At 39.2% G+C, this 13,775-nt stretch overlaps 1 protein-coding gene across 1 annotated transcript in view; it reads left to right on the top strand.

Moving 5' to 3' along the window:
• APCDD1 (APC down-regulated 1) overlaps window positions 1-13,014 on the top strand; it is a gene marked incomplete at its 5' end in the record, with an annotated part of 52,817 nt that extends 39,803 nt beyond the window's left edge. The window contains 2 exon segments of the mRNA XM_043993498.1: window positions 9,248-9,569; window positions 12,563-13,014. Coding sequence (XP_043849433.1) covers window positions 9,248-9,569; window positions 12,563-13,014 — 774 coding nt within the window.
• Between the last annotated feature and the right edge of the window lie 761 nt (window positions 13,015-13,775).

Here is a 13,775-nt window from a genome sequence, read left to right as displayed (position 1 = left end):
TTCTTGTCAGCCCTGTTTGCTTGTTCTTTACCCAGGGCATGCCCACTAGCTTCTCTGTACTGGATCTCCTTATCTTTTCACTTTATAATATCTCACATGGTTAATATCATCAGCTTCCATGGGTTCAATAATCATTTCTATACAGATGATTCCCTGATCCATATATCAAGCCCTAGCCTCTCTCTGAAGCTACAATTGGCATCATCAGCTGCCTTTTAGAGACCTTGACTTCTATGTCCTGTGGCCATCTCAAATTCAACATGTCCAAACCAGGACACATCATCTTTCCCCTTAATCTGTTATGACTTCCAAATTTCCCTATTATGGTTGAGAGCACCACCATCTTCACTGTGACATTTAAAATCTAATGTGTGGTTGCCTTACTCTTGTCCTAAGTGTAGGGAAAATTAGCTAGGCTTTCCTTATTAATTATAAGCTTTAGCACCAGTTTGGGGCATTAAGCATTTACTAAAGTATATTAGATATTAGTAAAGAGAGAACATGTGCCTCTGAAAGATAGGAAAGCCTAACTAGGATCTACGGGAGAGAGAGAGAGAGGAGAAAAAGCTGCCTTCACCTATGAGTCTCAGGCCAAAAAGAGCAAGTCCCCATGCCTCTGAGAGCAGAAGCTCCCTGTGGGTCTGGAAGACTGGCAGTCCCTACACACAGCCCCAAGCTAATTGACTGGTAACATTCAAGTCCATTGATTGACATGACTTGAAAGCGGTCCATGAATAGAATGTGCTGAGGTCAGAGTTCATATCCTCTGGTGGGAACAAGGCTCTGTGAGGTGACTTCCTGATGCAGGACTCTCTCAGCAGGAGGTCCCTGAAAGCCCCCAAACCTCTATTATTAATAATTTTCTCACATCACCTAGACTTGGCACCTTGGTGTCATCTTCAACTCCTCACTCTCACTGCTCACCTCACACCCCCACCTGACCATAGCCTATTGTTGCCAAATCTTATTTCTACCTTATAAAAACTCTCGTATATATTTCTCTCCAGTCATTTAGCCAAAACCCTGATCCAGCCCCTCATCACCTCTCTTTCCTGAACTATTGCAATAGCTTTCTAACTGGTTTCCCTGCCTCAGGTCTCTCCCTACATCAATGCATCCTCCATTTAAAAGTGTAGAGCTGAGAGAAGCAGAATTGCAGTAGCTCAAAAGAAATGTGAGATACACAAATTTAGAGACATTTCTGCTCTAAATGTTCATATGGATTATTTGTGCCCAACCTGTGGTAGAGCCTTCCAAGTTTGTATTGGTCTGATCAGACACACAGTGTCTTGAATCCAACATAGTGATACCATTTTGGTCTTCACTGAGAATGAAGCATAACAACTTGACTATGTCACTCCTCCCTACTAAATGAATGCCAGCAGATCTCTGTTTCCCCCAAGCTCAAATAGAAAGTCCTCTGTTTGGCATCTCAGGCTTTCCACAATCTGGACCTGTCCTATCTTTCCAGTTCTCTTAGACATTCCTTCACTCTACAGATTCAGTGCTCCAGTAATACTGACCTACTTGCAGGCCTAAAACAAAATACTCTGTCTGTAACACTCTCTCCCATTCTAGAGGCAGCCAATGCTGGACCTGGAGCCAGGAAAACCTGATTTCAAATCAGATACCTACCAGCTGTGTGAACCTAGCCATCATTTAATCTCAGGTTACCTCAATTCCTTCAAGTGTAAAAAGGGGGTAATAATGACACCTCCACAATGGTTGTTTTGAGGATCAGTACATAGTATGTGTTAAATAAATATTTACTCCCTTCCTCCATCCTCACAGCTCACTGTCTGTCACACCTGAAATGCTGTCCCTTCACTTCTCCCTCTCAGTTTACTAGGCCTCCTTTAAGACAGCTCAAAAAATTTCCTTCCTAGGGGACAGCTAGGTGGTGCAGTGGATAGAGCACCAGCCCTGGATTCAGGAGGATCTGAGTTCAAATCCTGCCTCAGACACTTAACACTTACTAGCTGTGTGACCCTGGGCAAGTCACTTAACCCTCATTGCCTCACCCCCCCCCCAAAAAAAAATTTCCTTCCTAGCTCTCCCACCCCCCAGGTGATATCTTACCCTCTCCAATTGCCACCTTCTCCTCTAACATGTGCCTAGTTATTTACAAGCTGTCTCTTCCATGAGAATGTAAAGTCCTTGAAGGCATGGATTATTTCTTTTTATCCCCACTCCTTAATACAATGCCTGATATATAGTAAAGACATACTTAATAAATGATTGTTGACTGACTAAGCTTCCCTATGTAAAATTCACTTGGTTCTAAATAATTTTTTTTTGCTTCTTGATTATTTATTGAAAAATGATGGGGCAGCTAGGTGGCACAGTGGATAAGCACCAGCCCTGGATTCAGGAGGACCTGAGTTCAAATCCAACCTCAGACACCTGACACTTACTAGCTGTGTGACCCTGGGCAAGTCACTTAACCCTCATTGCCTCACACACACACAAAAAAAAGAAATAAAAAGAAAAATGACCATCATGCTCTTTAAGACCACTTCATTGACAAGTTGTATATTAGAAGGTAAATTGATTCTTTTAGTGTTTGAGAAGAAAATTGACTGGGCAAGTGCCCTGGAATAGAGAAGAAAAGATCAAAAGCATCAGCTTCTACCACATGGCTTAGCTTGAAATCAAGAATTTAAATTAAGGGAGAAGGGCAGGTGCTTGTTCTCCTTTTTTAGCAAAGGCTCAGTCCAGACAGGAGAGGAAGAGATACCAGGGGGGAGTTCCCTGGCATAAAATTGAAACATATCTGGCAGTGCCTCTTGTTGCTGTTGTCCGTTGTTTGTCCTTTATTCTCAAAGAGGACCAGTGACATCAGGAGGGTGATGTCTTAACTTGCAGGTGAATTGGATTTAAGTGAGGCAGGGCTTCACAAAGTCATCAGCCTCACTCCCTCCTCCAGAGTCATCAGAGTGTGATGGCTAAGATCTTTCCCAGGTCTCAGTTTGTCCAAGACAATGCCCATTAAGTAGTTAAAGGCGAGGTAAGAGAAGAGGCAAAAGATAGCCTAGTTTGCCTTCAAAAAAGAATCAACCTAATATAAACTAACTCCAGTTGTTCAGACCATTTCAGTCACTGTTACTAGGATATACATTGTTAAGTCCTCTATCCGTGGCGATGTGGGGAAAGTCCCCAGAGGGGGAAAATACTCTTTGTTTATTGGCTTCTTTCTTTTCTTTCTTGGACAATTTTAAACTCTCTGAGTACTGTACTTATTTGTGCATAGTGTGATCATAGCTAGAGCTGGAAATTTCAAAGGCTGTCAGGTCTAACTTCCTCATTTCTACAGTTAAGGAAACTAAGGCCCACAGTGGTTCAATCACTGGCCCGAGATCACGCAAGAATATCAGAAAAGTTCCTTAGAGTTGAACTCCTCTGACTCTAGAACCAGTGCTTTTAGAACTGGCCATGCTACCTCACTAGTGTCCCAAGTAGAATGTAAATTCCTTGAGGTCAGGGGCTGTTTCAGTTCTGTCTTTGAATCCCCAACACCTGACAGTGCTTGGTCAATTGTAGGTGCTGAATTAATGTGTGCTGTACTGAATTGAGTTGAATTATTTAGCTAGAGAGACATTTTCTTTGACATTCTTTGGTATAAACTATATATGTATATATGTGTGTATACATATATGTGCATTGCATGCATGAGTGCATGTTATTCTAGTGGAAATTCATTGATGGTTATTTGTTCTATTTTGGGCAAGAGGCTGAACCAGGTAGTAATCTTTAATGAATGTCATTGACTACCCAGAAATAACTATTGATCAGAAAATGGAAGAAGCTTAATAGAACCCCTGTCATCCAGGGATGATACTTTCAAGTGACTGGTGACTTTAACCAGGAAATATTTTGTTTCTTGTAGGGCTCATAGTCATCTTCTTCCTGCTTCTTTCTATTTTTGCCTTTTCTGATTTATCTGAGCAAAGTCATTTTGCATTTTTCAGTGCTTGAGGAATTCATTTGTAAAATGTTTCTATGAGTTCTCATGGGAAGTTACAGGAGAATGCCCTTAACATGCTTAAACCTTGGAAAGAAAAGTTGTACAAACCCAGGTTTCATTGATATTTAGTGGCTTCATGGAATTATAAACTAGAAATTAAAACAGATGAAAAATGCCTTTCCTCCAGAGCATTACTCATTTACAAGGTTTGTGGTTTCTTTTCATTTCTAGAAGACAGGTTTTTTTTTCCTTAACCATTTATGAAGGGATTATAAACATTTAAAGTTTCTACAGTTGGTGTAACTCAGAGTCATTTTTCTTATCATTGTCATCAAGGTGATACTAAGTAAACGCTTAATAAAAACTTATTTGTGTTTCATGGCATAGAGTGCAGGACCCAGAGTCAGGAAGACGAATTTGGAGTCTACTTTTCCTGCCACCCCCATGCTTACTAATCTCCTAACCCTGGGGAAGTCACGCCCTCACAGAGCCTTGGCTTCACCATCTGTATAGTGAAGATAATAGCACTGGCAGGACTGACCTAACAAGATTATGGCGAGGTTCAAATTCGATACTATATTATGCAAATGACTTCAACCATAAAAGCACTCTATAGATATCAATTGTTAGTATTATTCTTGATGGCTACTGGCAATGCACAGTTTGCCCACCAGTCCTACCAAGCCAGAAAGGACTGAAGTATTGCCTTGACAAAGGACTGTGTTTGTCATCTGAAAAAGAGCCCAGGCATGCATAGACAAGGTCATCACCATAAGTCTAACCAGCAGGTGATGACTTTTTTTGGCCACAGCCACTCCTGAAGGCCATCTGCTAGGGATTAGTGAGGTTGGGATTTTTGTTGAGGAAGAGATGAAATCATCCATCCTTGATGTATTGAGGTGTGGTTAGAATAAAAAATAGCAAGAAGATTTTTTTTCCTGGTCCCTCTGCTTTAAAAGCCTTTAGCTTATCTGTGCAAAGAAAACCACATTTTATATAATCAGTGCCAAGTCCTAGGGAAAGAGAAGCCAAATCTTTGGACTTGGGAAAGGACAAAATCTCAAATGAATACTATATGTCAGAAGAAAAATAAAAACATTATACATCAGGAAATATAATAAGGAAAAGGTAACTTTAGTGAAAATGATACTTAATGAGATTCATTCTGCTTATTAAAAAAGGTTATAATTTCCCTATTCCACTTAGTCATCTGGAAAAGAATCATATATGTACAAAAGCATATTAGAGGAAGGAAATCCTTGGGCTAACATACTGTGTAGCTAACATTACCTACTTCTATTGGAGCCAACCCTGTAGTTCTTTGATCCAAGACAAGGAGAATGGAAATTGGCAAAAAAAAGAAAACTATTTACCTTAAGCACTATTAGTATTTACTTCACTACATGAACTACTGATTGGCTTTATGATTGATAGTAACTGGGGGAAAGGGTTCAGAGGAAGCATGATGAATAAGTTAGCTCTTTTTTAAGAGCATCTGTGGTCTTTATTTAATGACAGCTTTATCTTTTACTAACGCATAGTTTTGAATTCCATTACTCAAAAATTTTCAGTGTATCCCCATTAACTATTGAATAAATCCCACCTATCTTAGTACCCAAGGCTCTCAACAATCTAGCCTCTATCATGATTTTCAGCTTTCTTTAACACTATTTTGCATTTTCCCTACAAACAAATTGAACTGCTTTCCATGCCTCTGACATCTCCCATTTTACCTACTTCTGTGTCTTTTCTCATTCTGTTCCCTAGTACTAGTCTTTACCTCCGTCTCTACCTGTTGAAACCTTTCCTTCACTGCTGTTCAAGCTCCTTATGCCTCTAAAATTCTATAGTTTTCTATAATTCCCTAAAAGAACACATGACTCTCTCTAATGGGCGTTTCAAAGTACCATGTGATGGGCGCCTCTTGTGCTGACCCAATATGTTGCCTCCTAGAGACCATTTATCCACCCTAAGAGAATAGTATAGTGGTTCAGGGGCAGAAGTGACAGCATGTCCTAGGAAGGATGAAGGTTCTCCCTTGAATACAGGCATTGTCAATAGTCAGATACAAGCTGAGTGACTACTTTCTAATATTATTGATTTGCACAGCACAATCAGAAGAATATGCTTCTCTTAAAAGGCATGTTCAGCAAGGACACTCTTATCCAGTATATGCAATAGGAAAGTTCCTTAGCACATTGTCATTCAGTGTGAATGATGGTAAAATCTCCTGGCCTAGGGGAGGGCAGGCAACGGGAACCACAATTCTAATTGCCAACTCATGGGTTAAAGAGGAATCCTACCATGTTCAAGGCTTACCCTGGTGGTGATGTATTTATAGACTCTGATTAAAGACAACTCTAATAGGCTGCATACAGGTGTTTTACTCTCCCAATTTGATCAGTCTAACTTGCAGACAACAGCACACAGACGACAGGACACTCCTGCCTTCATTAGACCAGAGCTACCCAGGCAAACATTAGGCCAGCAAATACAACCAGACCCCTGGGTTAACAGCAGAGGGCTCTGCTTTCATCTCACTCTGTTGCAGCCCATTTGATCTCATTATTTATGAGCCACAAATTATGTTAGCCAAGGGAACATTCTCTTTCATATATTGAATTCTCTTTCATAAACTGCAGCCCCATACTCATTTAGCAAAAGTAGCAATGACTGAGCAGAGATTTACTCTTTGATGAGGGGAGGCAAGGAGGTGGCAACTGAAAATCTTAACTCCTTTCCTCCTTTTTCTACCCTTCTTCACTCTATGAAAGCAAATGGAGTCAAATATAAGAAAGCCTTTATAGTTGCAAACCTCTTTACGTACATGGTCTCTTTTGATTCTCACAACAATTCTGTGTGGTACAATGCTATTATTTATGCTCATTTTACAGATAAGGAAACTGAGTCTGGGAGAGGTTAAATGACTTGCCCAAGGTCATTCAACTAGCAACTTATCTGAATCAGGTTTTGGACTAAGGTCTTCTTTACTCTAGATCTAACCCTGTCTCTATATACCACTTAAACAAATGGTTCCCTAGCAGAAGCTTCCCTCTCTTCCCCCTCCTTCTCTGTCTCCCTCTCATTTTCCTGTCTGTCTGTCTGACTGTCTTATAATTTCAACCACTTGCATTTTTATCATGCTTTTATCCTCACCAAGTGTGTTATTATTTGCTTTGCTGAAGAATCTTATTACTTTGTGGGAGTGGTAAAGACATTATCATGCCTTATATACAGGTGAGAGGAATGGTGCTGATATAAAGAAACCAACTTGCCTACTGTCACATTGATAGTGGAAGAGAGCTGAAGCTGGAAACCAAATCTTCTTACCCCCAACCAACCCCAAGTTAATCTAGCCCATGTCTGTCACTCCCCCAGGTCAGATAACAGATGCTCATTCCTGCATGTTCCATATGCACATCCCAGTTCATGAAACTTTGCAGATAAATGTAGAAAGCGCTTGGCCAGTGGAGTAAAGTGGTGATACTATAAACCAGATACAGGAGAAGAAGATCCTATTAAAAAATATATATATCTTCTGCTTTCTTCTATTAATTCAATTGCCTAAAGAGATAAAAGCAGAATATGAATTGAGAGCCTATAAAACTTTCAATCTGCTGGGCTGATAAAAACATGTGGATGATATGTATACACTGACATCTTCAATTTGGCCTTCAATCCTTTCCTTTTTTAAGGCATTTTCCTTCCCTCCTTAAATAAACACTTATTTATGCAGGCAAACAGTTAACATATTGGCCTTTTCTTTGTGTGCTTCTATTATGACATTTGTTTTTACTTTAGAAATCAATTTTACATCTGGTTTGGGAGGAGGCCTATATTCAATGTGTGTCCATCAGGTTTTCAGGCAGGAAATTTTATTAGGTTCTATAGTTCAACTCTTTAAGTTAGTCCAAGATAGCATTAAAAGGGATATTTCATACAGGATATATCATCTGCAGAAGGCCTTTTCCATTCTCCTTCCAGTGCATGCCCTCTGAGATTACCTATCATTTATACTGTATATATCTTATGTATACATCATTCTTTGAATATTGTCCTTGTAATTGTAAACTTCTTAAGTCAGGGACTAAGTTTTTGCTTTTATTTATATCTCTAGCACTTAGAACAGTGCCTGGCACATAGAAAGCACTTAATAAATGCTTCTTGACTGCCAAATTAGTCCTCTAGTTGCTTCTCTGAGGATAGTGTAGTAATAAGTGTGGCTGAATTGGGAAGCCATTGGGTGGATGGTGGTGACTTGGTTTAATGGGAAGTACAAGGTTTGCTGTTGTTTGCAACTTCAATGCCAACCTCAACTCCTCACTCTTCCTCACTTCACATATTCCAATCAGTTGCCAGGTCTTGTTGCTTCTGCCTCTACAACATCTCTCATATCCATCCCCTTCTCTCTACTCATACTACATACATATACACATCTTTATCTCCTCTTCCCTAGACAGTATCCTAATTGGTTTCCCTACCACAAGTCTTCCCCCACTCCAGTTTATCTTGCCCACAGTTGTCAAAATGATTTTCCTAAATCACAGCCCATGTCACACCCCTATTCAGTATACTCTAAGACCTCTAAGGCCAAATAAAGATTCTCTTTGGGGTATTTAAAGCCCTTCATTTAAAACCCTGGTACCAACCCATCTTTCCAGCCTTATTAAACATTATTCCTCTTCTCATACTTTATGGTCTATCCAAACTTGGTGTTTTCATATACAACACTCTATCTTCTGACCCCATGTCTTTGCACACGCTGTCCTCCATTTCTAGGAGGTACTCTTACCACCTTTGAGAATTCCTGGTTTCCTTCAAAGCTTATCTCTGATGCTGACTATTCTACCTGATGCCTTTCCTAATGCCCCTCAGCTGCTAGTAACCCACCTTTATTAGCTTGTGTGTCTATGTATATATAAACAAACATATCTATATATCTCTATCTCTATATGTTTTCTCTCTCAAATATATATGTAATCTCTCAAATATATATATATGTATATGTATTTTTTCCTCAAATATATGTGTATATGTATGGGTATGGGTATATGTGTATATGGATATGTGTATGTGTATGTTTATGTGTATGCGTATATACATTGTTTTTCTTCCCTAACCAAATTTAAGGTCCCGAATCCAGGGACTGTTTTATTTTCCTTTGCATTCTTAGCACTTAACATGATGAATAGCAATGGTAGAATTTTACTAAATGTTTGTTGCTTGAATGATAGCTATCCTTTAATGAGAAGGTCTTTGACTGAGTTTCTTCTCTGGTTTCAGAATCATGACCATGCCTGCATTGCATGTCGAATCATCTACCGTTCCGATGAGCACCATCCTCCAATATTGCCCCCCAAAGCTGACCTGACCATTGGTCTACATGGGGAGTGGGTGAGCCAGAGGTGTGAAGTACGTCCTGAAGTCCTCTTCCTCACCCGCCACTTCATATTTCATGACAACAATAATACCTGGGAAGGGCATTATTACCACTACTCTGATCCCATCTGCAAGCATCCCACTTTCACTATTTATGCCCAGGGTCGCTACAGCCGTGGTGTACACTCTGCCAGGGTCATGGGAGGCACAGAGTTTGTGTTCAAAGGTAAGAAGCCTTATAAATCAAGTTTTTAAGGAATTGAATGATGATGAGTAAGGCTTGACCATTTCTGCTGTGGACAGGTAGGTGTACTACCACAGGAGGGATTGAGGCAGAGACTACAATGGTTAGCAGATGCCCGCTGCTTACAGAGCAGTGTCAGCTTTGTATATTCTTGCATGATTTCATGGGTTTAGGAATTCTGACTTCTGGCTTTCACTTTAACAAGATTCAAAATCCTAGCCTAGAATGCAAATACCTTTGGGAGAGGTAAATTCTCAAAAAAATGTAAATGACTAATAACTGATCTTTTTTTTTTACTTTTCTTTTTTTTAATTTAATTTGATTTGATTTAAAAAATTTTTAATTTACATGTAAAGATATATTTTGAGTTTTAAATTTTTCTCCCACTCTCCCTTCCCTCCCCCCTCCTGAAGTCAGGAAGCAATGTGAGATAGGTTATATATTACAATCATGTTAAATATATTTCGACATTAGTCATGTAGGAGAAGAATCAGAACAAAAGGGGAAAAAAACACAAGAAAGAATAAACAACAACAAAGCAACAACAAAAGTGAAAATAGTATGCTTCAATCCGCATTCAGATTCCATAGTTCTTTATCTAAATGTGGAGAACATTTTCCACCATAAGTCTTTTGGCATTGTCTTGAATCATTGTATTGCTGGGAAGAGTTAAGTGTATCACAGTTGCTGATCTTTCTTAAGAGAAAATTTTCATAGGGAAAAAGCAGAAAGGCACTTATTGTCTGAGGCTATGGAGGAAAGGTGTCATAGAGTGAGTAAATTGTATAGAAAAAGGGCCCTCAATTTGAAATTTTTTAATTTTTGTTGTGATCTTGGTACACAACATTGTATTAGAGCAGGGGTTGTTAACTTGTTTTGTGTTGTGCATTTCTTTGGCAATTTGAGGAAGTTTATGGACCTCTTCCAAAATAATGTGGGTTTTAAAAATTCATATTGTGAGGAAATGTTAAATTTCAGTCACAGGTTAGTGAAAGTAAAGATGTAATTTTTTTCCTTACCCAAGTTCATAGACTTTCTGATATCCATTTATGGGAGTTCATAGGGTCTAGTTGAGAACTGTATTAAATTCAGGATTAACTTGGATCACAGAATGCCAGTGATGAGGGAACACTAATGAAGTAGAAAGAGGCAATTCATGTAATAAAGGATCTTGCAATCATTTTTCTTAAGGATTATTAACGTTGAGATATGTTGGACACAGTTCTAAGATGGGGGCGGGTGTGTGTGTGTGTGTGTGTGTGTGGGGACATAGACCTGCCCAAGGAGGTCAAGGGAGCATAAAATGATAGATTTATAGGTAGAAGGGAGATTTCATATCATCTGGTTCAATGGCTTTGTTTTATAATTAAGGAATCTCAAGAGAGGCTAACAACCCTGAGAGGTTAAGTGACTTTCTGATAGTTACACAGTTGGGAGGAGAGCTAAAATTTGAATACAGGCTCTCTGACTCCAAATACAAGGAGCTTTCTAATGCATAGCAATTCTGATATCGGAAGGGTGACAAGATGTGGACCACTTCCAATAAAGATGGTATAACCAAATTATTCTAATATAAAATATAGGAAAGACATTTTATCTGAGTTTCATTTGCCCAAATCTTAGAGTGTCTGGGGAGCCATATGCAGGACTCATTTTATAGAAGCAGAGAATGTAAGAATAAGAAAGGATCTTAAAGTTCATTTATTTCAAGTCATGGGGGGTTACCTTCTCAGTTATAACTTCCCTGACAAATGGTCATCCAGGTTATTTGAAGTATTCCTGTGATTGGGGAATTCACAATCTCACCAGTGAGGCAATTCAGTGTTTGGATAGTAATTTTAGGAAGGTACCTCATATTAAGCCAATATCTTCCCCTCCACAATTTCTGAAATCCATTGTTCCTAGCTTTGCCTTCTGGGGCTAAATGAAATAATTCTAATCTCTCTCCCACTTGAAGGCTCTTCAGATATTTGAAAGAGCTATCATGTTCCCGACTGAGTTTTCTCTAGCCAAAAAGGTCCCCAGTTACTTCAGAAGATTCTCATATGGCATGATTTTTCAGGCCCCTTACCAACTCTTCCCTGGACATGATGCAGCTTAGCAGTTTCTTTCCTCAAATGCAGTACCCTAAACTGCACACAATACTCTTTGTGGTCTCATAAGAACAGGGTACAACAGAACTCACTCTCCCTCCTTGCTCTAGACACTGCTCTCTTATTATGTAGGCTAAGAAGGCATTAACTTTTTGCTTACCACATAACAATGTTGACCTTCACAGTTAGCTTCCAGTACACTAAAATCCCAATAGCTTTCCTACAATTCCCCTATCTCTTCCAGCTTTGAGGTTCTATGTGAAAGGAGCAGGGATTTTTCTCTTCTAAATCTTTATCTACATTTTCTCTTATTGCCCACAACCTAATTTCTTTCAGACCCCAGCCTTGTGGGCCTGGATTAATTTACAGAAGTGGTTGATGCTAAATCTATTAAAGACCTCAAAACATTCTATTCCATTAAAAAAATTCCTGTTTCTGTTAGTACTCTAGTGGACTATATTTTAATGTGATAATATTAATTCATATGATATGAAGATGTGAAAATGTTTCATAAGCCATAGCTTTCTAAGGCTATGAAAATAATAATTAACAGTGGATGCCTGCAGTTGACAGAACTAACTACCAAGGCCCAGCTTATTGGTCAAATGAAGTAAGTTTACCCACACACCTGTAATTCATTTGGTGTAACTGCCTTTCAAAGAAAAAGGTTTAACTAATGCCAAATAAGAAGACTCTAGTCATATCGGGGTGGGGAGGGGAGGGGATAGAGCCTTTCTTCCTTTCTATTGCCCCTTAAGAAAAAAAAAAGGAAAATCACATTGGAATATTGTATTGCTAGTTCGTGCTCTAGAGGACTTCACTAACATATGCTTGCTTCTCTGGAAACAATGAACTTTTTCTTTTTATCCTCTTCCTCCACAGTGAATCACATGAAGGTCACCCCGATGGATGCGGCCACAGCCTCTCTCTTAAATGTGTTCAATGGGAATGAATGTGGAGCTGAGGGCTCATGGCAGGTTGGAATCCAGCAGGATGTGACTCACACCAATGGTTGTGTTGCCTTGGGAATTAAACTACCTCACACTGAGTATGAGATCTTCAAAATGGAACAAGATACACGGGGCCGGTACTTACTGTACAATGGGCAGAGACCCAGTGATGGATCCAGTCCTGACCGACCAGAAAAGAGAGCCACATCTTACCAAATGCCCTTAGTTCAGTGTGCATCTTCAGCACCCAGATCAGAAGATTTAACAGAGGAGAATACAAGAGGCCACTATGGGAATGGGGCACCTGAAAGGAATTTCTGTACTGTACTCCTGACTCTGATTGCATGCCTTTGGACTGTTCCACATTGGAATACCTTCAGCTAGATTTCTTTATGCTTTAAAAAAAAAAAATATATATATATATATATATATATTTTTTATTTTCCAAACTAGGATTCCTTGGGATTTGTGGATTTTCTTTTCCAAAGAAAGGACGTTTATTCCCCTGATGCACTCAAATGCCTAAGAATTGTTGTTCTTTTTTCTTCTCCCCTCCCCTTCCCCCCCCCCAAGCCCCAGAATCATGAATAGTACTCGTTTGAAGTTTCTGCTTTGAACTTCATCCAGTCTGTTCCCTGGCCTGAGTGACTGCACAACAGTAATTGCACTTTAGGACTGCAGATGGTTTGTGGGTAGTAGATTCTTTGGGGGTTGGGATTTTTAAAAAAATTATATTATTTGGCTGGGTTGAACTTTAGTTGAAAAAAAAAAAAGATCCAGCTACAATTTTCACTGCCATTTTCCTCTTGTCACTTCCTTTCCCATCTCTGAAACGGCCTCTCCTTCAAAATCTAACCATCTTGAATAGCCCTATGCAGTATTGGGTTAGTGCTGGGAGAATGTCATCTTTTTCCTTAAAGAAATTGCTTTGGTGTAGATATGTATATATTCAAAGACACAAGGATTTATCTAAATGATCTTTACAAGTTTTATACAGAAGAAGAGAGAATTGAAAGCCTTCCATTCAGAAGTACTGAAGAGGAATAACTGTAATTAAAATTTCAAAGTAATTTAAGCTATTTTTACATGTAATTTTAAAAAAAAAACTTTTAAAGAATACACTTAGTGGAGGATATATGGCACTG

The sequence above is a fragment of the Dromiciops gliroides genome, chromosome 1 (genome assembly GCF_019393635.1).
Source record: "Dromiciops gliroides isolate mDroGli1 chromosome 1, mDroGli1.pri, whole genome shotgun sequence".
Lineage (NCBI taxonomy): Eukaryota > Metazoa > Chordata > Mammalia > Microbiotheria > Microbiotheriidae > Dromiciops > Dromiciops gliroides.
Note: the sequence above shows the minus strand (reverse complement) of the source record. Positions and strands in the feature narration are given on the sequence as shown.